Source organism: Myotis lucifugus, unplaced genomic scaffold (assembly GCF_000147115.1).
Source record: "Myotis lucifugus unplaced genomic scaffold, Myoluc2.0 scaffold_1, whole genome shotgun sequence".
In the NCBI taxonomy this organism is placed as follows: domain Eukaryota; kingdom Metazoa; phylum Chordata; class Mammalia; order Chiroptera; family Vespertilionidae; genus Myotis; species Myotis lucifugus.
This window is the reverse complement of record NW_005871049.1, coordinates 25,659,491-25,683,916: the sequence shown is the minus strand read 5'-3', so window position 1 is coordinate 25,683,916 and position 24,426 is coordinate 25,659,491. Positions and strand designations below refer to the sequence as shown.

General features: G+C 37.1%; 1 protein-coding gene across 3 annotated transcripts in view; it reads right to left on the bottom strand.

Annotated features, from left to right (window-relative positions):
* Positions 1-2,533: 2,533 nt before the first annotated feature.
* The window catches only part of FSTL5 (follistatin like 5), a 579,511-nt gene continuing 557,618 nt past the window's right edge, over positions 2,534-24,426 (bottom strand). For 2 of the 3 annotated variants that reach the window (XM_006081840.3, XM_023753401.1), the window contains one exon: positions 2,534-5,069. In XM_006081840.3, coding sequence (XP_006081902.1) covers positions 4,367-5,069 — 703 coding nt within the window. In that variant the 3' untranslated portion in view covers positions 2,534-4,366. The remainder of the gene's footprint in view (positions 5,070-24,426) is intronic. The other variant, XM_006081839.3, reaches the window with a different exon arrangement.

Sequence of the window (24,426 nt, the reverse complement as noted above, 5' to 3'; positions counted from 1 at the left end):
GGGCCTCTACTATAAAATAACAAAGGTTAAAACTTTTCTAATTCACCAACTGTAGCTGTAAATTACTGTAAAATAGCTGTGCAGTGCCCACTCAATATCACAGAGAGAGGTACATTTGCTGAGGACTATCACTGGAAAGCAAAGCACTTTTCCATTTACTAATAGGATTATGTGTTGTGTTATTTGCAAGCAAACAAAAATATGCTAACATGATCAGGTTAAGATTTGGTCTTCTAGGAAGATGAGAAAAGTTGCAATGCTTTAAGATTGCACGGGAGAATTTATCCAGCATGACTTTCAGAACATGTCTCTGTGTATGAAGTTCCCAGGAGAGGTAAATGTTTGGAAGAAATAGACTTTCAATAGGTGCTGTTTTTGTTCCTATTACCCATTCATATAAAAACAGCTAAACGGTAAATATATGTATGACAAGGGAAATTACAAGCAGCCCTTTTTGAGTTCTTAATGTGATAATGTTGGGTTGTACATTGTCATCTTACAATAGAGTTGTATTGATTTATGTGATGACAATATTGTTCTTAATATTTTTCTCACATTAAAAATTTACATATGTTGTCAGATATGATTGAATGTACAGTTTCATCTATAAAATCTTTTTTTTAATCCTCACCCGTGAATATGTTTTTATTGATTTTAGAGAAAGGGTGAAAGAGAATAAGAGAAACATCAGTCTGAGGAGAGAAATTTGGATTGGTTGCCTTCCACATTGCTGGAAAAGGATTGAACCTTCTACCTAGGTATGTGCCCTGACAGGGAATCAAAGCCACAACCTTTTGGTTTATGGGACGACACTCCAATTGAAACCCTGTGAAGAACTTTTAAAAAATATATATATTTTTTATTGACTTCAGAGAGGAAGGGAGAAGGAGAGATAGAAACATCAATGATGAGAGAGAACCATTGATTGGCTGCCTCCTGGTTGGAAATTCAACCAGTATGGGTGCATGGAACTATGCTCAACCGACTAAACCACACTGGCCAGAGCTACTTAAATCTTTCTCTCACCTAAATCTGTTTCTCCTTTCTGGGTTTCTTATTTCTATTAATAATGTTATGTTTGAGACCTTTCCTGTCTGTCTTTTTTTATGATCCATACTTATTTTTCATTTCAAGTATGATTCTTTAACATGCCCCATTTTATAATATATACTTTCAATGTAATTGCCTTAAAGACCATCCATTACATTGCTGCAATAGCTTCCCAACTGATACCTTGTCCTCTAATCCCCCATTTCTCCTGTCAAATTTTCATTCCATTAAAAGATAATAAACTTGTTCGGCCTGTGTGGCTTAGTGCTGTAGACTCAGGAACCAAGAGGTTCCTGGTCATTTCCTGGTAGGGGCACATGACTAGGTTACTGGCTCAATCCCCAGTAGGGGGTGTGCAAGAGCCAGCCGATCCAGGATGTTCCTCTCTCATCAATGTTTCCATCTCTCTATCCCTCTTCCTTCCTCTCTCTCTTAAAAGAAACAAACAATAAAAACATATTTTAAAATAATAAATGTTAAAAGTGTTTTCATTGCCATTTCCCGTTTTTTAAAGTTATTGTTGAGTCCCTATTGTCTGGATTATGTCCACATTGTTTAAATGGGTTTCACTCTTTACTTCCCTCCTTCACTCCCTCCAAAAGCTGTTCAGAACCTACTTTTCTTGCTTTATTTATATCGTCTTCTTTACATAAATATTTACTTCCTCCTGTCACTTTGTTCTAGGACTATACCACATCTTATTCCCATTCTTGGTTTTACACTTTTTTCTCATTTAATGACCTTCATTTCTATCACAAAATTATCACCAGATAATTTTATAGGGAAAACAATCACTTTTTGCTATCACTTTACTCTTTTAAAAAGAGTGCTCATTAAAAATGTACTCTTTGATGTTAGACCTTCTTTATAGAGAAGTTATGTCATTATTTTATTATAGTTTTTCTAAGCTTTTACACATTATTGCTGAAAGCATTATTTGCAATACACGTTTACCAGGATGTGCATAAAATAGTGCTGTTCCCTGCATGGTAACTTGTACTCTCTTTCCCTTCATTCTCAAAAAAGGAAATGTCTACCTCAGAAAATATTATAACACTGCATCTGCTTTTTTCAAAGAATCACAAATGTCAGTGTTTTATTACAATGTTTTTAAAAAAATGACTCAATATTTGTTTGGTTAGTGGTATAAGGATATGGAAAGGAAAAGATTTTCCTTTGAGTTTCCTTTTGATATTCCATTCTGATACTCATTACTTTAATACACACGAAGGGATTCTAAAGAAATAGAGACTTGAAAAATGATAAATTCCTTGCTTTAAACATTGGATACGAAGAGAAATTGCAACTTAGAATTGTTTATAAAAAGGCAAACTGAATTGTCTTTTCTTATTTGATCTCACTTCACATGCTTTCTACTCCATCCCATCACTTTCAAAATAATGGGGAGCACCAGCATGTGTTTGAAGCAATGGGAGAACACACAAAACATTGGTATGCACATGAAAGCATTGACTGAACTCTCAAAGTTTAAAAGGTAAGAAGTTTATTCTCCTTTTATCAAGCAATGTCTATAGATGGAGCATCCACATGGTGTAAGCTACCAAAGAAGGATGGGTGAGACAGACTTATATTAAATCATTAGGAACAGACAATATGGTTCAGGTTCACAAGGGAGGAAATTGCTAGAAAGGAAAGCAGATAAGTAGAAACATAAGCTGATTTTGTTGTTTATTAAATCTACCTCCCATAATGTTTCCTTAAGCTAAGAAGAAATCTACTGTATCGCACAGTTCAGGATGCTATATACACGTAAGATATTACACACTATAAAATTTCAGGTTTCTAAGCAGTTTTACACAATTTAAACTTGAGTAAAATTTGTATTTAAAAAAGACCTTATTGGATTACCTTCAGTATATGGAGGTCATTTCAACAGCCCATTAGCATTTTTAGCAGCAACAAAGCAAAAGCAACTAAAAGGTTCTCAAAACATGTAAGCTATTACTTTAAGCCTAGATAATGATCTGCTTATTTCAATAAACCAACTCTCTAGTTTTAATCCACCTCTACTGGCCTTATTTTTACCTTTAAAAATGCATTTTTTATTTTTATTTTTTTACTTCTATGCAGTGCCTCAAATAAGATTAGTTAGGTTCTGAGCTACAGCACAGAATTAGTGAGTGGGTCATTTAAGGGTGACGTAGGAGTTTAACAGAAGTCACTTAGGAAAGTTGTTAAAGAATGAAGTTTTTGATGGGTTATGTAAATAGTAAAGGCAATGGTGACATACATTTTTACTCACCACTGTGGAGCTATCCCCTCATTTCCAATTTTTAAACTAATTCTCCTAAAACACTAATATTCATCAGTTCTCTAGCCAGCTTTTTACTCTCTGGTGTTAATTTTCCTACATATGTTTTACTCTAAGCAGACAAAAATAATGCTTCTTCTTTAAGAAATGAGAGTTCCTGCTGATGCAACACTGGACTACTTGAAAAAAAAATATTTTACTATTAATAAACGTTTGTAGGCAGTTGACATCCCAGACAAACTTGCACTATGAACATAATGCACTCTAGTAATTGAAAGCAAGATGAGTAGAGAATACATTGCAAACATTTTACCATAATGATTTTTTTCCTCCTTCCTTCCCCATTTTCCATAGCAAGCTGCAGATTATACAGTGAGTGTCAAATAGAGTTTTGTCACCTGTATAGAACCTAAGGTTGACTTTTGCCTCCAAATGAAATTCCATTAAACAAATAACTGAAGGCAGGATTTAGTGCAAGAGATGTTAAACATTTCTCTTTTAATGACAAGAGATTTATAGTGATGAGTGTTCCGTATGCAGCTTTTACCCTTCCTTTCCCTCTTGTGACATTCCCTCAAGGCACAAAAGATTTTAAACAGTGAATGGGACAGAGTATTTTGAATTAAGAATTTTAAGTTTCCACAATACCTTTTATTTCTGGTATAAGCATACCAAAAAAGGACAGAAGAAAAATAGATAAACCACCTTAACATAAAATGGGGCTGAAAGTCATCTGAAATTCCCTGCAGTTGTTATTTTTTTAAGTATTTAAATTCCTATTTTGTTGGCTTAAAACATAATTATAGATTTGAGTCTTGTGATTAATATATTTTCTTATTAAATAATGTGTTAAAAATTTCTAATCAACTGATATGACTAATTGTGTAGTCCCCCCCCAAAAAAATCCATTTTATTTGGGACAATCGAGTTAACTTGAGTATGAGTAGGAGATAAACTTGAAAAAAATTAAACTGTAAATTTAAACAATGACTTAAGTGCAATGTACTGGAAAACTCTTCATTCAATAATTATCTAATAGGGCTCCTAGGCATCTCCAACCCAAATAACTGTATTTCCTTTTCCAACTTCAGTGATCTCACAGTTTAGCTTATTGAGTCGTCCATCTAGTATAAAGAGAGAGTCCTTGGAAGGTGTCATCAGGTATTGCCCAAACAAGCCACTGTCCTTGATTTGCCTGTTCTTCCGGTTCCAGGGCCATTCTTCGGCCTTGAGTGGCTCCTTAAGGCTCTTTATCATCTTGACCTTTCCAGAGGAGAGCTCCACAAAGAGGACGTCCGTCTGTGTGCCGGAGCTCCCGTAGATGTTGTACTGATGGGCTTCCGTAAAGGACGGCTGAAAGGCCAGGTCAGATATGTGCAGATTCGTGTGAATATCAAATGCCTCCTGGATTTCGCCTCTGATGGTAATGTACTGGACCCTCACAAGACCTTTCACGTCATTAATGCTGACAAGATAGTGTCCATCTGGAGACACATAGGGAGTGCCCGTCACATCACTATTGAATCCAATGACTGAGTCGGTTACACTGTCCACTATGAGCTGTGGTGGAATTGCTCCGGTGCTGTCTGGCTTGCAGCCAACGAAGTAGTATCCTCCCAGGTGTGTATATGCCAGCGATTGAGGAACACACTTATAAATCTTCAAGTTAATTGTCTTGATGTATGACATGGTCTCAAGGTCAATTTTTTGTAGCGCAGCTTCATCTTTATGAAGAATAAATCCAAACCTGAAAAAAGAAAAACTGAAGTTAGTCAGGGAAATGAAGAGTGGCTACCATCAAAAGAAGCACCGTGGACAGTGGGAAGGGCCATCACAAGCCCAGGTGTTCACTGCCAGGCTGTGCAGCAATTTGTTTCTTAATTGTCTCCGAGTTCACCTTTAAATTGTGCTTCCATCCTCCTTACTCTAGGCCATTACAGCCAAACAATTATAATTCATGCAGTAGAAACCAAAATAATTAAAAATAGTATATCTAGTTAATTGCAACAAAAGAGGCTAAAAAAAGTAAATGTTATTTTGTATGTCTCTAGACCTTTGATATTGAGCAAGCTTGGTTAACTGCTATAAAAGCCGGCAACAATAAAAGGCTTGACTATATATCTATTTCACTCACTTCATTTACTCCTTATGACCTCCTAGTAACTCTGACACATAACTATTTAAATAATTATCCATATCTTTTGCATTTTAATCAACCTCAAAGGACTATCTTAATAGATGTGGATTTATTATTTTTTGATACAGAACTATTAGACTTCTGTGTATTACATTTTAGAATCACCTTGATTACCTCTATGATCTTAAAACTTGTTTTATTATACACTTTAAATACTAGTTACATTTTTCACCCTTGCCATGTTTATATTATTATTGTTTTTGATGATATACCTGCATTGTATTGGTTGTCTTATACTGAACAATGATGAACTTTGGAGATTTGGGGCATTTTTCTATTAAATTCAATTAAAAATTAAATAATTAAAAATGTTTTTGAGGACATCTTTAATTACATTAATGCTTTTACAAGTGTTTCTTCTGAATACTGGCTGAAAATGATCAAAATCCCTATGGCAAGGGTAAACATATTTTGAAACCCTTACCTATACCATTGGTGGCTTCCTACCAAAAATAAGTAAGTTAAATAAGATAAATAAGATAGAAACTACTATGCAATATTATATACAAATTACATATTGGCCACTAGAAATGTGAAGGGCTTTTATTTTTATTAGTAATATTGAGTAAAGCACTTTTTAATCATATTCAAAATATATAAAAATACATTTAATTTTTTTAAAAAAATGATCTTTTATTAAGATGTCATATATGTACTGAGCAACTGCTCAACACATAGCACTGGGAATATATTGAAGAACAACATAATTTCCCTGCTTATAATGAGTAGAAATTTTGAGTGATAAAAATTGAAAACTGTTAGTGACTAATGCTTAATTATAGCATTATGTTATACTACTACTTAATTTAGTAACTATTACTTTTTCCATATTTACTTGCAGTATTTTAAAATGCCATTTACTATTTCTGGCTTATATCTGGAACTTACTCTTTTCCTGTGTCCTTAATAACTGTGTGTGTCTTCAGTAAGCATAGCTCATACCATAAGTATTAAAGATAAAATTTTGTCCTGATGACAATGGAATGAAGAAACATAACAATTACTTCTAAATGTTCCCATTAAAGTATTAATGCACACTGAAGGTTATAAATGCTATCTAAATATTAAAGAATTTAAGAAAAAATTCAAACTGAAAACTGAATCCCATTCTTTTTGTCAGCATCAAAAAATATAAAATCCTAAATATCATTATCTACTCTCATACTTGTATTAATAAATAATTAACTCTGACTATGGAAAATGAATGCTATCCCATCAATGAATGGACAGTCATTACAAATATGTAGGTGTGTAGATATATGATTGTGTCTATCATTTATGAAATTATGAATTATGATCAAATATATTGTCTTTTTTCTGTTATACATTGTAAATGTGCTCAGAGGCACAAGCAGTAATATGCACATTTAATAAAAGCAATAAGCCAATCAAGTTTTGGCATTTCAGTTCTCCTCTTAACCTTGAGTTTTCTAGTCCCTTTGGGCAATGGTTTTTGAATGCTAATGAGGAAGAATGAAGGAGACAAGCTCTAACTACTCTTGAACTATTTTAACTCTGATACTAAAGAATGCACTCAAGTGGTGATACAATCCAGCTTCTTTTGGAGGTAATTAAAATTTTAAAAATGGTCCCGTTAAAAATGCAAAAGCTACAGTGGGGTGATAAAATCACATCTACTTTGGTACAGGCACTGCATGCTACTTTAGGACTGGAGATCTAGCTAATAACCTGATGCATGAGAATGCCTTCAATTTTTCACCACTGATTTATTGGGTAGGAAGTGGTGTCTCTAATTCAAAATTTCCCTCTAGTACAGATTGATATTCAGAAATCTCCCACTGTTCATTAGTCTGTGATTAATATTTACAGGGCTCTCAACTTTCATGCCTGCTTAGTATAATAAAATTCTGCATAGTACAAAGTTTAACATAGTTTGTCTAATATTTATCAGAATGTGTATAAGAGGTTGCAGATTAAGAGATGTGAGTTAAAAGTTATTATTGAAATCATTTTACTAGAAAAAAAATCTCAAGTAATGAAGTGTGACTGTCACTCGGGTGGCATTGCTTGGATTTGTTGCTAGATTTGGTGAGCAGGGTGATAGCATTTTTTCCTCCAATTATTTTCTTTTTCTGAATACTTAGGGGGAAAAAATGTTGTAGACAATTAAACAGACATAAGCAGAGCAAGGATGATGGGCCGGGTACAGAAGGTCTTCAGTGTGGAAAGCCCGAGGTACCTAGCAAGGGACAATCAATTGTTGGGTGAGGCCTCGCCTCAGGGTGACCTTTCCTCCCCTAGCACCTAGCATATCACTGGTCATTAGGTTTGGACCCCCTGACTTTTCCTCCCTAGAGATAACATCCAGGCCTCAGTTCTATTTCAGCTTCAGGCCCAGATAAGCAACAAAACCAGCCATGGCTGAGGTCAGGACCAGCTGCAATAAATAATGACTCCCTGCCCTGGGGCTGATCAATCACTCAGTGGAGACCACAACCCTGAAAGGACACGCGAGGAAAGCTGCTGAATAATCTATTAAGATCTTCCCCTGGGACTTCCCCTAAAATCTTCACCCTAAAAACTCTTAGGATTGAAGATCCAGTGGCTCTCCCTCCAGGAGGCACCACTGTGTTTTCCCCTGACCCCTCTGCCTCCCTGCCCTAGGCACGCTTCCATTAGCTTCCTTACTCCCACGCTCTAAGGGGCCTCCTTTACCTCTATAACTTGTTTCCTAAGCCCATTTCTTCTAGAAATTACTACTTCTACCCCTAATTTACAATTACTACTTCTACCCCTAATTTACCAAATAAATGTTCTCTTTCTGTTGGGTTGGGTCTTGGATCTGAATTCTTTCCTGGCCAGAACCCAAGTGCCGAGGTTGCTGAACCCAGGTTTGGTCTGACCCCTCCCACCAGTCAGACACCTAGTGTCTCTCCCACCACCTACAACAAAAATAGTTTATTATAAAGTTTATAAAAAGGCTCAAATTTAATTACTCTTTTCATAGTCAACATACATTTACTCTCATGAGAATCTGAAATGATTCATACACAGAGAACTTGTTTTTGATGAAGTAAGAGCTTTCCATCTAGGTTGATTTAGTTTGTTTTTAATTGTTTTTTGTTTTTGTTTGTTTTTTAGAGAGAGGGGGGAGGGGGAGGGATAAAGAGATAGAAACATCAATGATGAGAGAGAATCTTTGGGTGCCTCCTCACACCCCACACTAGGGACCCAGCCCCCAACACAGGCATGTGCCCTGACTGGGAATGGGACTGTGGCCTCCTGGTTCTTAGGTCAATGCTCAAGCACTGAGCCATGCCGGCCAGGCATTTTTTAAATATATGTGACCTTACATAATGTCCTTGACTTCCATGAGTTTCCATTTTCTCATCAGCAGGAGGAGGATAACAATACTAGCTTGCTTCGAGGATGAGAGTAAATGTATGTTGACTATCAGCAAAATAGTAGATCCTCAATAAATAAAACTTGTCACTGCTTTATACCTTAAGTAGTAGTGTGGTAAGCAGTTAGACTGAATGAACAGAGCAAGGGTGATGGGCCAGGTACTGAAGGTCACCAGGGTGAAAAGCCCTAGATGCCTAGCAGGGGATCCTTGTAGGGGAAGCACCTCACCCCCTAGGCCAGTGATGGCGAACCTATGACACGTGTGTCAGAGGTGACACGCGAACTCATTTTTTTGGTTGATTTTTCTTTGTTAAATGGCATTTAAATGTATAAAATAAATATCAAAAATATAAATCTTTGTTTTACTATGGTTGCAAATATCAAAAAATTTCTATATGGGACACGGCACCAGAGTTAAGTTAGGGTTTTTCAAAATGCTGACACGCCGAGCTCAAAAGGTTCGCCATCACTGCCCTAGGCTGACCTAGGGCAGGTAAATTAAGAGAATAAATCTCATTTTGGTATATCAGCATACAGCTGGTGAATATTCTATTGATCTGCCTCTAAGACCTCCCCTACTAGTAAATGCCCAGCCTTTAAAACTACTGAAAATTAAGGTCCCCGTGTGTTCTCCCTCCCGCCAGGGAGCATACCCATGCCATTCCCTTCCCCTGCTCCTTCCTCCTACAGGCATATATCCCCTAACTGCTACAGGACCTCATGCGACTTGCAACCAGAAGAGCAATGGGCAGTAGTAGCTCGTTCCAGGCTAACACCCTGAACCTGTGCCCAAAGCCCCTTTTTTTCCTGATTTCCCAGTGAGCCAAAGCGGCCCACTTAGGCTCTCCTGTTGCTTATTCTTTTTTTTTTTAATATATATATTTTTTTATTGATTTCAGATAGGAAGGGAGAGGGAAAGATAGAAACATCAACAATGAGAGAGAATTACGGATCAGCTGCCTCCTGCACATCCTGTTACTTATTCTATGCTCTTCCTTATTTCACTGTCCTAAGTATATTTTTGCTGCGGTCAATAAATTCTTGCTTGCCTTTCTAAATACTTTGTCTTTTGATTGAAATCTTTCCTTCAAGAAGACGAGAACCGAGGTCTCATGTCTCGCCCATAACCCTCTCACTTAGTCCCCAGATGGGTCTGGTCACACAGAGTCCCCAGTTTTCCAGTCACTGTCACCCCAGGGCATCTGCCATATTGTTCCACCCCTGTTCTGCTTTCAAATATATCACCTGATATGCTAATGCAGGAATCTCATAATTGCATTCAATGACCTTTATGATACCCCAAAGGTTGGAGTGAAAGAACCCTGTAAGATTTGCAGAATAACAACTATTTTATCTCCTGAGTCTTAATGTAATACTGCCTGCCCCCAGGGTCCCCATAGATTCTTACCAGTGAGTTTTCATTACCACTGACTTTTAATATTTAACCACTGAGGGTCAATCCCCATACTAGAAGCTGGGGCAGGTGCCATGTGCTACTTCTCCATTCCTACATTATTTCTTCATTCAAATCCTATTATCTGCACTTCCCCAGATTTTAAAACAAGTCTTTCCATGTATATTAATGGATGCAAATGGGAAGTACTGAGTGGAGATTGGGTGTATTTGAGCATAGGATTAGCTGACACTCTATCCTGTTATAAAAACAACATTGCTGCAATCTACATCTAAAAAACATTTCCCCAAGCATTTCTTATGACTCACTTGTAGAAACCATATTCTTTGAAATAAAATTCCAGAAAAAAGAATATGAACAACCTAAGGAATTAGTTGTATTGAAATATCACTTGTGAAAATCTATATTCAAATCTAGGGTCAAGTAGTTAGTGTTTCATAAATAACAGTGGGAAGGATTATTAATATCTTGTTTTACTAATTGCATTGTAAGTATCTTGTTTTTCCAATTGGAAGATAAATGCTAATTGGGTAACAAATTAAAATTATAACCCACACACACATTAGTACTATATAAACCCACACATACAATGGGCTCTTGAAATGGCATCTTCCACTGTGTTATAGCTGACAGAGTTTTCATAGACACAAACCATAAATCTGACACGAGCCATCATTCACTAGTTTATGAATCCCTTTATATTTAGTTGTTTTCTATTATCCTGGACTGACCCTTGTAAGATTGAATGCTGTTCCTACTCAAGTACCAGAGGATTTAGTTTTATCTGAACTTCACATAAATAGCTCAGTAAAACATACCTGTTCATAAAGAGTGGTCACATCCATACACAGGAGAGGGGAAGCCCAGAGAAACAGAACTGACACATTTAGTAAAGATTTAAACTTAGAGCAAGGACACTTTCTGAATAGTCTTAATGCTTAGATGTGTTTGAGAAATGATAGTACTTGGATGTTTTCTCTTTTCAAACATAGGTTGAAAAAGCTACGATGAGTCAGAGGACACCCTCTTACCTGACTTTTATATTATAGAAATTCTATATTAAAGATTTTAGCTACATTACTTCTTCCTCACTTTCATTTTTAGATTTATTTTTTCTAAAAAAAATTAAAAAGCAGGAGAATGTGTTTGTGAACACTAAATTCCCTAAGTTCTCCCATTTTGGTATCCTATCCCTTTGATATGTAGGGACTTTGTTCCTTCTAGAGAAAATTGAGGCATGAAGGCGTAGTTTAATTATAGTATATTCAGAATGTCTAATTGCTTTACAGAATTAATATAGTGTCCAAAGGTCTGTCCCTACTAGTGACTAACTGCACATACAGAAAAGCAGGTTAAGAATTCTGTACACACCATATACATATACCCTGACTGACAATGGTTCCACGTAAGATTTTTTCCACTTTACAATGGTACAAACCACATGCACTCGGTAGAAACCATACTTTGATTTTGAATTTGGATCTTTTCCGGGCTAACAACATGTGGTATGATACTCCTCGTGTGCTGGGCAGCTACAGTGAAACGCAGATTCCAATCGGCTGCGCAGTTACAAGGGTAAACAACCAGTACTCTACCGTGCAGTGTTAAATGCATTTTTGACTTACGACATTTTGAACTTTTGATGGATTTATCAGGGTATAATCCCATTGTAAGTAGAGGAGCATCTGTTTACAACCAACCATATTTCAAATACCAAAGTTCTTTATCTCTTTTCAAAGAGTGTAAGAGCTTAGGGAAAAGACTGTCAACTATGCCTTAAAATGCCATTTTAAAAAATTGGTTGCTCTTTTTAACTTAGTTTTCAGATTCATGAAAATCTGAAAATATCAGCCTCCCTGATCTCACCCATTTTTTCTGATTAGGCTGTGTTTTATCAAGAAGTAGATAAGTGAATCAGAGGTCATGTAGCAGAAATGGAGTTAGTCAGTAGAAGAATGGAAAATAATTTGAGTACTGAGGTAGATAGAGGAAATGAAGGTAAAACAAAGGCAAAAACAAATTTAAATCTATTAATTGCTCAGAAATATTATCAAAGTGTCCATTGTATACCTGCAAAACAGAAATAACGAATGAAGAAAAAATTTCTATAAGGAACCAGGTTTGGCACAAATTGGATTCTATGTGACAAAATTCAGTAATTATTCACAACCTATATGTTCAGTGTACTTTGTAAAACCTTATAAAGGAAGTGGAAAGGGAATAAACAATCCCTACTCTTAAGGTAATTATAATTGAGTAGTGGGTACCTATAATTGGATGCCCTGACTTTTAAAGAATGTTTAGAGAACATCTTCAAAGATTAGAGAAGTGATGGTTATAGCTACATCCCTATTTTAGCTACTAATTCACATTTTGTTACGGTGAGCTTTGACTTGAAGACAGAGCTTATATTAGTCTGGATCCAGAAAGAAAATAAATTCCAATTAGAATAAGTCAAAGAGGATACAATAAAAAGACTGTTTACAGAGAAATAGGAATTGTCTGCAAGGGATAGTGCTGTAATATGAGGAAGGTAATAATAAGGCTGTTGTCCCTGCTGTGCCCTGAGAGGAAGGAGCTACGCTGGGAGGTGTCTCTTGGGAGGAGCTATGACATTTGATCTCAAGAAACAGCTGGTCTCCCACAAATCAGCAGGCAAGTTGGGGGATGGGGTTTATAGACTCCAGTCCTATTTTCCTTCTTCATACAAATCCCTAGTCAGGCTTCTCATTGCCAAACCAACCAGAAGCCATATTACTCAGCTCTCTGGGACAGCAAGCATGGTAGAGAAGGGTGTAGTGTGAACCTGGGGATAAAATTCAAAACATCAAGAACAGATTTCCCTGGCCAAAAAGTCTGAATATCTCAAGTCTACTGAATATACAAAGATATGTGGAGTGAGGGTTATAAAATACACATTTAGTTTCTAATTAGGATCATTTGACACTTCATAAAGAAAAATTGTGTACTTACATGCTGGAAAAAGGAAAATTCTTGATTATTTATTTATTTACTAGAGGCCCAGTGCACAAATTCGTACCTAGCCTGCAGGATTGGGCTGAAACTGGTTCTCTGACATCCCCTGAGGGGTCCCAGAGTGCAAGAGGGTGCAGGACAGGCTAAGGGACCCCACTAGTGCATGATCAGGGCCAGGGAGGGATGCAGGAGGTTGCCCAGCCGGGGAGGGACTGCAGAAGGGCTCCAGGGCTTGTCAGGCCCATCTTGTTTAATCCTGATCGGCCAGACCCCAGCAGCAAGCTAACCTACTGGTCAGAGTCTCTGCCCCTTGGTGGCCAGTGCACATCATAGCAAGCAGTTGAGCAGCCTTAGCATGTCATTAGCATATTACTCTTTGATTGGTTGAACGGACAACTAGACGACCAGACACTTATCACATTAGGCTTTTATTATATAGGATTTTTACCTGAGAAATTTTTCTTTAAATAGCATTTGCTTACTTCTGGTAAAATATTTTAAATAACTGCTATGTAGTGAATATTTATACCCTCCCTCCTCCTCACACCAAATGTATATGTGATGGTATTTGAGGTGGGCCCTTTTGGAGGAAATTAGACCATAAGGGTAAAGCCCTCATGAACAAGATTAGTGCCTTTATAAAAAGAGAAGTGAGAGAGATTATCATGCTCCCTCTGCAATGTCAGGAGACGGCAAGAAACTGGCAGTGTGCAAGCAAGGATGAGGGTCCTCATAGTACCCCACATGCTGGCCCACTGATCTTTGACATCTAGCCTCCACTTAAAATAAATTTCTGTTGTTTCAGGCACACAGTCTAAGGTATTTTGTTAAAGCAGACTGAACTGATTAAGACAGAAACTGGTACCAGAAGTGGGGTGCTGCTGTAAGAACCATCTCAAAGTGCAGAAGCAGTTTAGAGCTGGGTAAGAGGTAGAGGCTGAAAGGGTTTGGAGGTGCATGCCTGAAAAAGCCAATATTTCCATGCAGGAGCCACTCAAGGCAATCCTGGTGAGGGCTTGGAGATAAAAGAGGAGAGCTGGAAAGAAAGCCTCCATCTTCTTAGAGAACACACAAGTAATCATGGCCAGAATGTTGAAATAGGGATGCTAACGTCCAATGTGATGAGATCTCAGATGATTATGAGGAATCTGTTATTATAAACTAGAGGAAAGCCATTCCTTGTTATAAAGTGGCAAAGAACTTGGTTGAATTGTATGAGTGTTCTAGTGTTTTATGGAAAATAGGACTTGGGAAGGATGAAACTGGATATTCAGCTGAGGAGATTTGCAAGCAAAGAGTTGAAGGAGTGGTTTGGTTCCTCCTGGCTGCTTATCATGTAATGCAAGAAAAGAGAAATGAATCAAAGAAGAGACTGTTCAGCAAAAAAGACACAGAATAGAAAGATTTGAAAAAATGTCTAAGGTTGCTATACAAAACTTTCCTACAAGGTAGACTGCAACATTCTAAATGCCAAAGCTAGTCTCTGCTTGTCTCACGTTTGCTTACATCTCATTGACATAAAGGACTCAGGAGGCCAAGCCTAAGGTCAACCTGGAAGGAGACTACACAGAGGCACTGATGCTGGGAGATACTACAGTGTTGGTAGAACAGAATAAAGATTTCATTAGCAGACTCATGTCATACATGACAATAAAAAATGTAAAATTAAAAAAAATATTCTATATCAGTAGAGAAAGTATAGACTACATAATATATTGTATTGAGGTAATCAGCTATCTAATAAGAAAAAAATATTTGTATAACTCATTTGTTACACAAAATAATATCTAGATAGATGAAAGTATTCAAGTTATAATAATATTAAAAGTCAGCATGAAATAAATGTATTATAACAGTATTATAACATTAGTATTTAAATATTGGCAAAGGTGAGACCTTTTAAGCAAGATACCGTGTTGTGTAAGTTAAAAGGTAAAGCTTGATTAAAGGTGAGTACACTTTAAAAATAAACAATGATTAATGCAATCTACAGAATGAGCAGAAATAGAATACAAAGAGATCAATAGTCTTACTGTAAAATAAATTACTAAAATAAGAAAAACAAAGAAACTGAAAAGAAAAATTAACAAGCAAACCCCTGGCTATTCCTTACATGGAGGGAGCATTAATGGCCTATGAACATCAAAAGATTCAAAACTTCACAAATGAGTAGGTGAAAATAAATTAAAGCTTAAAAATGAGTTATTTATTTTTACCAATCTATTGGTAACAATAATAAAGTGTGTTTAGATTAAATACTGGTAAGGATGTGATTAAATATGTTCTCTTACATACTACTGATGAAGGCATAATTGTTTTAGGCTTTTTGTTAGAATAATTTGTTATCTCTGAAATCAAAATATGATTCTGATTTAATGAAGCAATTATATCTTGCAGTATCTTCCCTTAATCAATGCTCATAAAATAAATACAAAGTAGCATGCACAAGGATATTTATTCAACACTGACTATGAAACATCCACCAAGTGAAATTTCATAGTGCAGTTATAAAAATGACAATGCGTTAGTAATGAAACAGAGATATCTCCCAAACTGTTCATTTAAATTTAATTTTTTAATTTTTTAACATATTTTTATTGCTTTCAGTGAGGGAGGAGAGAGAGAGAGAAATGATGAGAGAGAATCATTGATCAGCTGCCTAAATATCAAAACATTGACTAAGCTAAAACTAATTAGCAGCAAAAAAGGGTAAAAATTGCTGACAAAGTCTAACTCAATATAGCACTGATGATATCAATTTTTCCCTGGCTTGTGGCATATTTGAATAGGAGTTTTACAACATCCTCAATCCATCTTTAATTTTGGTTAATGGTTACAAATAAAATAAAAACATAAACATCTCATAGAAGACCATAATAGTCATTCGATGTAGAAACAAAACAAAACAAAAACTATCTATGTAATTTAGGTTATTTACCTGAAAGAATTAAAAATAGAAATACATATTCAATGTATGCATTTAGAGATTCTCTGAGTCTACTATAAGCTAAGAGCTATGCTTCTAGACTCCTTTGTATAACTTCAGTATTTAGTTCAAAGGGGTAATTTATGTATCATGGTGCTATAAGTCAGGTGTTTTTAATCTTTTTACCCCACATTTATATATGAAGACAACCTAGATAATTGTCTAATATATCTAGGATTCATTAGTTAAGCTCATTAAAAAGGAAAGAGAAAAGTGTTTCAGGTGAGGAAGCAATAAAAGCAAGAAATAATTCAGAAAACAAATAAAAAAGGAGAATAACAACACACTAGCATTTCCAGAAAAACATTAACTGAAAATTATTTTTTTTCTGCATCTGGAAAAAATTAACAGTCCTATTATTTTCTTCTTTTAAATATTGATATGAATTCTAATGTCAAGCAAGAATATTCCAATGCAGGTTCCTAATGATTGTAAAATGAAAAGGTGTGTTTTGCAATGAGGGGATTTGAGTACTGGTCTCCTATGTACTAGTTTGTGACATTTTGAATAAATTACTTTACCTGAGCCTTTGTTCTTTTCTTTGTTATATATTCTAATAATTTATTACCAGTGAAGATTAGGGAAATACATGTGTGAAACTCTGATATATTGTAGGTGCTTAGTAAATTATAGCTATTATCATTAATGATAATTACAAGATGTCAAGAAAACATATTAAAATTACAAATAATGCCAATATCAGTCACTGATTATTTTCTTTTTTTTTAGAAATTAGATCATCTCCTTGAAAAAGAAACATGAACACATTTAAGAGCTACAATTTCCCCCTTCAACAGGTTTTCTTGACTGTTCACTTCGTTCTGAGGCTCACATAGCTGTTTTGGCTTTAAAATAACTTCTCATCTTTTACCTACTCAAAAAGGTACATATGGCATTATGGGGGCTAAATACTCAGCATTTCAGTATACTGGTGTTAATTTGTTTTGATATTATTCTTTATGTCTACAATGGGTGGTTGAGTGATGGATAGCTAACATACATCATTTCTTTATTCAGAGAATTCAGCACCCGGATATTTAGAAATGCTGAACGGTGAGATATTTCTGCTTAGCACATTCAAGCATATGAGCCTATGTTTAAACATAATTCTACTTGTTTATGATTGATGAGCTTTTTGATGCCAATCTGTCAACATTAAAATATGGAATATGAATTATTTTCTCTCAAGTCCAGTGATCTAGTGCAATACATAATTGTATTATTATTCTTCCAAGAGAAAAAATTTAAAGGTTCATCTGATAGTAAGGTCATTAAATGCTGCTTTTTTCTTCTGATGACTGTGAAAGATTAAGTGTATTGTCCAGTTGCCATGGCTAATTAAAATAACAATTTAGAGAACTGACAGTCAGTGACTTTTCACTTAATGCCCTAAACTGCCCTGTGCCACTAACAACTTAAGCTGTCATAATGTATTTCTCACAAGCTTTTTCTGTTTTTTGTTTGTTTCTACTGAAGATTTTATTGTTCTATTATTTGGTCATTTTATTTTAAATAGGATTGAAATTGTTACCTGTTCTTTTACCATGCCATAGTTTTAGTTCCTTACAAAGTGTGGGTTCATCAGCACTTTTTTTAAAATATATTTTATTGATTTTTTACAGAGAGAAAGGGAGAGAGATAGAGAGTCAGAAACATCGATGAGAGAGAAACATAGATCAGCCGCCTCCTGCACATCCCCTACTGGGGATGTGCCCGCAACCCAGGTACATGCCCTTGACCGGAATCGAACCTGGGACCCCTCAGTCCGCAGGCTGACGCTCTATCCACTGAGCCAAACCGGTTTCGGCAGCACTTTTATTCTGAGTTAATTTCTGTGAGTTTCAAAAATAATTTATATGAAACTATACCCAATAGTGGTGCCCTTTCTACTCTGTATAAATTGCCCATTTCCCAGATCTGGTTTCAAAAAAATTAAAGTTACTTTTAATAGCCAGTACATTATACCAAAATTTCAACAGTAGCTTAATTCTGAAGCAGCATATCTAGTAAATATTTATTTAACTGGTTTATTTGTAATAACTCATAAATTTTGCTCAAAAAACCAATAACTCTTAATGGTCATGCAAATTGAGTGAACTTCTCTGTCTTGTAATCAAGGTCATCCATAAAATAATGTGTGCCTTATTTCATACTATTTTTCAATAATGCTACCCTATACTCCAGCTACATTTATATGGTTACTAATTTCTCTAATATGTTTCATCCTCTTTCAGCTTTTTGATTCCCTTTGTCAAGGTGTTCAGAAAGTTCACAAAGTGGCCTACGTACTAGAAATATGCCTCTGAATATGAAACAGTCACTGTTCTTAAAGAGTTCAGAGTCTAGGGTTAATAATGTGCGCCCGGGCACTAGCTTCATATCCTACCACATACTGACGGTGTAGCCCTCAGTGATCTAGTTTTCTCATCTGTAAAATGGGAATAGCAATACAACTGCTCGAAAAGGTTTTGTGAGGACCGAATTAATTCATGTAACAAACATAACAGTTTATTGCACATATTCACTGCCATGTATGTTTGTTAAACAAATATTTTATTTTTTTAAAATATATTTTATTGATTTTTTACAGAGAGGAAGGGAGAGAGATAGAGAGCCAGAAACATCGATGAGAGAGAAACATCGATCAGCTGCCTCCTGCACATCTCCCACTGGGGATGTGCCCACAACCCAGGTACATGCCCTTGACCGGAATCGAACCCGGGACCCTTCAGTCCGCAGGCCGACGCTTTATCCACTGAGCCAAACCGGTTTTGGCAAAAACAAATATTTTAAAAGTGACACTAATGAATACATGTTACTTTAATACAGTTTACTGAGTTTATTTCTAATTAGGCCTGAAATTCCATTAAAAAAATGGACAATTTACACAGACTATGAAAGTCTTCCTGGTGGGAATAAGGAAAATGTCAGGAAATGGCGGTCAGATGAAGAAGCAGGAAAACACATTTCAAATGTAGGGAACCAAGTGAGCAGCGCAGCCTGTGACAGCGAGTACAAGCTGCCTCGATTACACAAGTGCAGTGTGTAAAGCAGAGAAATGCCTCTCATTCTGTCCCTCAGCTCCTCGAGAGGCAAGGCGTGGGCTAGCAGAGCTGCAGTACTTGTGTCTATCAGAAACCTTTACATATACTCATCAGCTCATGCATTACTTCTGTGATCGCATCCTAAACTTCTCTCAGACACTCAGTCACATTTCAATCTACTTCATGCACAGCTTCCAGGACACCTACCTGCACACATAATCCCTCAAGAGTGGAGGAGACTGAAGGGCCTCAGTTGTTTGTTACCAATGGCATTGAAGACACATTCCTGTTGCAGTGCTAGTCATATTTTTCACACTTTATGATCTCTATATTTAGCCTCCTCTGTCTTTTATCTAAATCATATGTATATTTGCTTACACACAGGAAACTAATTGATGTTTTCTAACTGTAACATCTGTATTTTTGTTTAGCATTATTTAAATCTGGAAATTAAAAAATGCAGTACAGAAAGCACCAAATCACAAAACTAAAATCCTCCTCGAGGAAAGATAACTTACCAAACACCGATTCATTCTTTTTTAAAATATATTTTTATTGGGTTAAGAAAGGGAGAGGGAGAGAGATAGAACAACAATGATGAGAGAGAATTATTTATCAGCTGCCCCCTGCATGACCCCCACTGGGGATTGAGCCCACAATCTGGGCATATGCCCTGACTGGGAATCCAACCATGACTTCCTGGTTCATGGGTCAGTGCTCAATTACTGAGCCACGCTGGCCGGGCAAATACTGATTCATTCTTAATATCATGTCCCTGGAAAAAAACAAAAACTCACTGTCCTGAAGATCCTGTCCTTGGACTTCTATAATAGCTTCCTAACTGTTCACCACCCCTATTCTCTTAGAATATAATTTCCACAACACTACAGTGACATTTTCCCAATGAAAAGCAGATCCAGCCCCATCTATGATCTAAACCTTTAATCACTTCTATCACACAGAATAACAGCAACCGGCCTGAATTCTCCAAACTCATCCCCTACCTCTACAGCAGCAGCGACCTCCATGCTGTTCCTCAAACATGCCAGAGAATTTTTAGTCAGTAACTTTGCACTCACAGTTGCCTCTACCTAAAATGCTTATCTTGAAATTAGAGACTTAATCCTGAACTCTGCAATCTAATTCAAGAACGACTTGGTAAGGTTCTGCTCACCTCCAGTGGGCTTTTCTTTGTTTGATATATAGTTTTCATATTTCATTCTCTATCAGTGTCCATGAATTCCTCCTTTGAAGGATTACTGAGATCACTATACATGCTATACATAAAATGCATAGTCGACTGCCCAGCGCAAAAGAGCAAAGAGTGTCTGCTACTACTATTATTGCTGCTCTAATGAGATTCATAGATTTCTGAACAGGGACACTAGTTTTTCCTTCTCAACTAATGAGACTCTTATTAAGAGTCCAGAGCCAATTTTCTGACTTATATTGCCTACATTATTCCAAAACCCAGATAGGTTTGGAATTACCCAAGAGAAAGTGAAACTAGGAATCCAAAGGGCTTAAGTTAAAGCATGGAGGAAATAGTATAGCTGAGGGAATAGGAGCATCAAGACTGGGCGTTAGGGCTGCCTACCTCACCACCCTTGAATTCCTCTAGCTGACTATAACCAAACACACACAGACACACACACATACACCCCCTTCTTCCCCCCCCTCAAAAAAGTGATATGAGCATTCCCTTCAGGATGCCTAAATGCTAATTTTTAAAGTACCTGGGGAGTTTATTTTATCTTTTGGAAATAGAACATAACCACAGTGCAACACATTCCTTCCTCAGAAAGAAAATGGAAGAAGCCATAGTGTTCCCTAGGAAAGGACTTCGGGATGGAAAACACATTACAGCGTATTACTATCTGTTCACAGCTGCACTCATCTCTCTTGAAAAGCGTCCATATTGTATTTATTGCCTAGTACCTGTGAAGGCTGTTCATAGAGACCACAAGGAAGAACTAATTTTGATGTTCCTTTTAGTTTGCTATAAATTCAGAAACAATTTCGCTCCAACAGCTGATCTGTGAATTAATAATGAGAGGCTATAACTTTTTTTCACTACAGTATGTCAAGTACTTCCTTTGTGCTTAAAAATTGATGAGGTTCAAAACTCCATTTCTTTACATGAAACAGATTTCAAAGGCATATGTGGCCATCGCCACTACCCTCACATGAACAGTTCTTTCCAAGATCCTTTCTTGGCTGGTAAAAAATAAATAAATAAAACCAGTGGAGCTTGGAGTTCCGTATGCAATATAACATCACAATCTTTCTTTAAGGACTTCTTAAAACTATTCTCCTGAAAAATTATGTGAATAGTAATTTCTAGTAAAATGCATCACACTTTATCTCAGAAATGCTGGCTATCTAAAGAAACATTATAACTTAGTATTTTTAAAAATATATTTTTATTGATTTCAAAGAGGGGGGGTGACAGAGATAGATACATCAATGATAAGAGAGAATCATTGATCAGCTGCCTCCTCCACGCCTCACACTGGGGATCAAGCCAGCAAACCAGGCATGTGCCCTGACCGGGAATCGAACCATGACCTCCTGGTTCATAGGTCGATGCTCAACCACTGAGCCAGGCCAGGTGGGCTTAATTTAGTTTTTATACAATGTGAATCTCCTCACAATTGTGTCATTGGCTCTATATGTCTGAACTTTTATTTGAAAGGTTTTTGTGATTTTATTATTTTATTTTTTAACTTTATTTTTATTGGTGACCCTATTACGATGTCCCCATTTACCCTCCCTCTGCTTTTGAAGTGGGATAATTCTCTCCACCATATTTTTCATTGTTTTAGCTTGAAATTATCAAGACTGAGACATTAATGAAAATTCCTCCATTGAATTTGACAGACAGTCCATGATGAAAATACCCTCTTCTCCGGGCATCTGGATATGATATTTTAACTCTTAAATATGGAAATAGCAGCTGAACCAAAGTCAACTTGAAGGAGAGCTGAGGCAGTGGATGGTCCCTGACCTTTTCCAGTGTTTTATCTTGCCCATCGTCAGATGGCTGGGAGGAGAGGAAATAAAGCTGGTGCTGAGGTTGAAAGATTGCCCACGTTATCCATAAAAGCAAATCTTATAGTAGCTTTAATATAATTATTTTGATATTGGAAACAGAATGTTAACTTATTCAAAACATTTACTTATGCCCTAGCTTGTTTGGCTCAGTGTCTGAGGACCAAGGGTCCCTGGTTCAATTCTGGTCAAGGGCACCTACCTTGGTTGTAGGCTCCTCCTCAGGCCCGGAGGCTGGTCAGGGCTCATACAGGAGGCAACCAATCGATGTGTTTTCTCTCACATCAATGTTTCTCTCTGTCTTTACCTTTCTCTGCCCCTCTCCCTAAAAATCAATGGAAAAAATATCCCCTGGTGAGGATTAAAAACAAAACATTTACTTATTGTTTACTTGGAACATAGACATGACAGTGAATAATACAATGTCCTGAAGGCAAAGTCCTCCCTTCTTGAGGTTATATTTTTTAAGGAGAAGAGAGATAATTTCTTAAGTATTGTCTATAGAACACACAATTTCTTTTATTTAAAGAAAAGCTTATCCCTCTCTCCTCTTTCTTCCTTCTGTAATTTAAAAAAAAATTAATTCTTATAGTCTTTTACCATTCTACCTTTTTAGTAATTTTCAAAGAGAATCTTATTTCTTTACTACTTTTCCGTAGAATTCAGTATGCCAATAAGATTTTATAAGTGTTCAGTGTATAAGTATCAAATTTGGAAGTTAAATTAGAAAGTGGTCGCCCTAGCCGGTTTGGCTCTGTGGAGAGAGCATTGGCCTGCGGACTGAAAGGTCCCAGGGGATTGGGCCTAAGATGGCAATCAGACATCCCTCTGGCAGCCCGGCAGCCCTCTGGGGATGTCCACTTGCCAGCGGGGAGCAGACCTAAGCTGCAGTTGGACATCCTTATTGCTGCTGAGGAGGCAGGAGAGGCTCCCACCACCACCGCTGTACTGGCTGCCATCAGCCTGGCTTGTGGCCGAGCAGAGCTCCTCCCGTGGAAGCACACTGACCACCAGAGGGCAGCTCCTGCATTGAGCATCTGCCCCCTGGTGGTCAGTGTGTGTCATAGTGACCAGTCATTCCCAGTCATTCTGCTGTTAGGGTCAGTTTGCATATTACCCTTTTACTATATAGGATAGAGGCCTGGTGCACGGGTGGGGGCTGGCTGGTTTGCCCTGAAGGGTGTCCCGGATCAGGGTGTGGGTCCCGTTTGGGTGCCTGGCCAGCCTGGATGAGGGGTTGAGGGCTGTTTTCAGGCTGGCGGGTGACTGAAGCTCCCAACTTCTCCTTTTTTTCTTTTTCTTTTTTTTATTCTGGGATTTATTTACCTTCTATGGCTGTCACTGGAGCTGAGAGCTGGCTTTAGCTCTGAGGCCTGGCTCCAGCTCGAGGCCTCGGATGCTGAAAGCAGGTATCTGAGGTTTTTTTGGCTTCTATAATTGAAACACTGCTGCAGCTCCAGCTCTGAGGCCTCCTGCTGCTGAAAGCAGGTATCTGGGGTTTGTTTAGCTTCTATAATTGCAACATTGTTTCTTACAGTGCAGCTCAGAGCCCAGCCATGGCAGGTGGGGAACCTTGGCTTCCTCCATCACTGGAGCAAGCAAGCCTCCTGTTTGCTTCAGCTGCCTGGCTGCCGGCCACCATCTTGGTTGGCAGTTAATTTGCATAGCACCCTGATTAGCCAATGGGAAGCGTGTCAGAGGTACGGTTAATTACCCTATTTGTCTTTTATTAGATTAGATAGATAGATAGCTATTCATTGCCCAGGAAGCTCCTGTTCCAAAGAACATTTGGCTCCATTGAAAGAATGATTAATACTTGGTAGTTCTTCTATAATATCAGAAGGCATTAGAGAGAACAGCACAGAGCCAGATGTTCTGGTCTGAGGCAATCTTACATTGGAGCTGGAGTGACTTTGGAGATAATCTGGTTCAATCCCTTAATTTTACAGATGAAAATCTTGAAACCCAGTGAGATTAAAGGATATACTGAAGTCACACAGCTCACTTCTTGAAGAGCTTGGATTAGATCTTGTGTTCCTAAATTCTATTATTTTTCTCACTCAGGAGTAA